This window comes from Emiliania huxleyi (assembly GCF_000372725.1).
Source record: "Emiliania huxleyi CCMP1516 unplaced genomic scaffold EMIHUscaffold_71, whole genome shotgun sequence".
Classification (NCBI taxonomy): Eukaryota; Haptophyta; order Isochrysidales; family Noelaerhabdaceae; genus Emiliania; species Emiliania huxleyi.
The window spans coordinates 77,289-78,181 of record NW_005196681.1 but is presented as its reverse complement, the minus strand read 5'-3'; the positions used below and the strand labels follow the sequence as shown (position 1 = coordinate 78,181).

The 893-nt window shown below is 54.8% G+C and overlaps 1 protein-coding gene across 1 annotated transcript; it reads left to right on the top strand.

Moving 5' to 3' along the window:
• Window positions 1-454: 454 nt before the first annotated feature.
• EMIHUDRAFT_49061 (hypothetical protein) lies at window positions 455-742 on the top strand (the record flags this gene model as incomplete). Its single annotated transcript, XM_005761352.1, has 1 exon — window positions 455-742. A coding segment is annotated over one exon (288 nt), but the record flags the coding sequence as incomplete, so codon positions are not given.
• Window positions 743-893: the final 151 nt, after the last annotated feature.

The window sequence follows — 893 nt, the reverse complement described above, 5'->3', positions numbered from 1 at the left end:
TGCGCGCGCGCAACAAATCGTCAGAACCAAGGCTGAATCTCAGCCGATCGTGGCAACAAGGCCACTCTGCCGCGTACAATACCCCGTTCCTTATTCAAGTCGTCTGCAAGGGATTCGTCGGCCCGGGTCCGTGAATTGTGGTCGCTCGCGGCTCAGGCAGTGCTACCGTTGCTCGTGGCGTCCCCGGGCCGGTAGGTGGCTTTCCTTCCGGCATGGATTCTAACTTAGAGGCGTTCAGTTATAATCCGGCGCATGGCAGCTTCGCCGCATCGCCGTTTCCGGCGGCGGCTATACCGATGATGCGAATTGGTGGTTCCTCTCGTACTGAACCAAATTACCGTAGAAAAACAGACAGCAGTAGGGTAAAACTAACCTGTCTCACGACGGTCTAAACCCAGCTCACGTTCCCTGTTGGTGGGTGAACAATCCTGCATTTGGCCCCCGCTGCGAGGCAGTGATAGGAAGAGCCGACATCGAAGGATCAAAAAGCTACGTCGCTATGAACGCTTGGCAGCCACAAGCCAGTTATCCCTGTGGTAACTTTTCTGACACCTCTAGCTTGAAATTCCCAAAGACGAGAGGATCGATAGGCCACGCTTTCGCGGTTTGTATTCGTACTGAAAATCAAAATCAACCGAGCTTTTCCCCTTTCGGTCCACATGAGATTTCTGTTCTCATTGAGCTCAAAATCGGGCGCCTGCGTTATTTTTTAACAGACGTGCCGCCCCAGCCAAACTCCCCACCTGTTAGTGTCCCCGACGCGGATCGCGCGCACGAAGCGGCTTGGATCCAGAAGTGAGGCGAGCCTCCCTCCGCGCCACCGAGTAAGTAAAACAACGTTGACGGTTGCGGTATTTCACTGTCGGGTTGCCCCTCCCGCATATCTACACCCA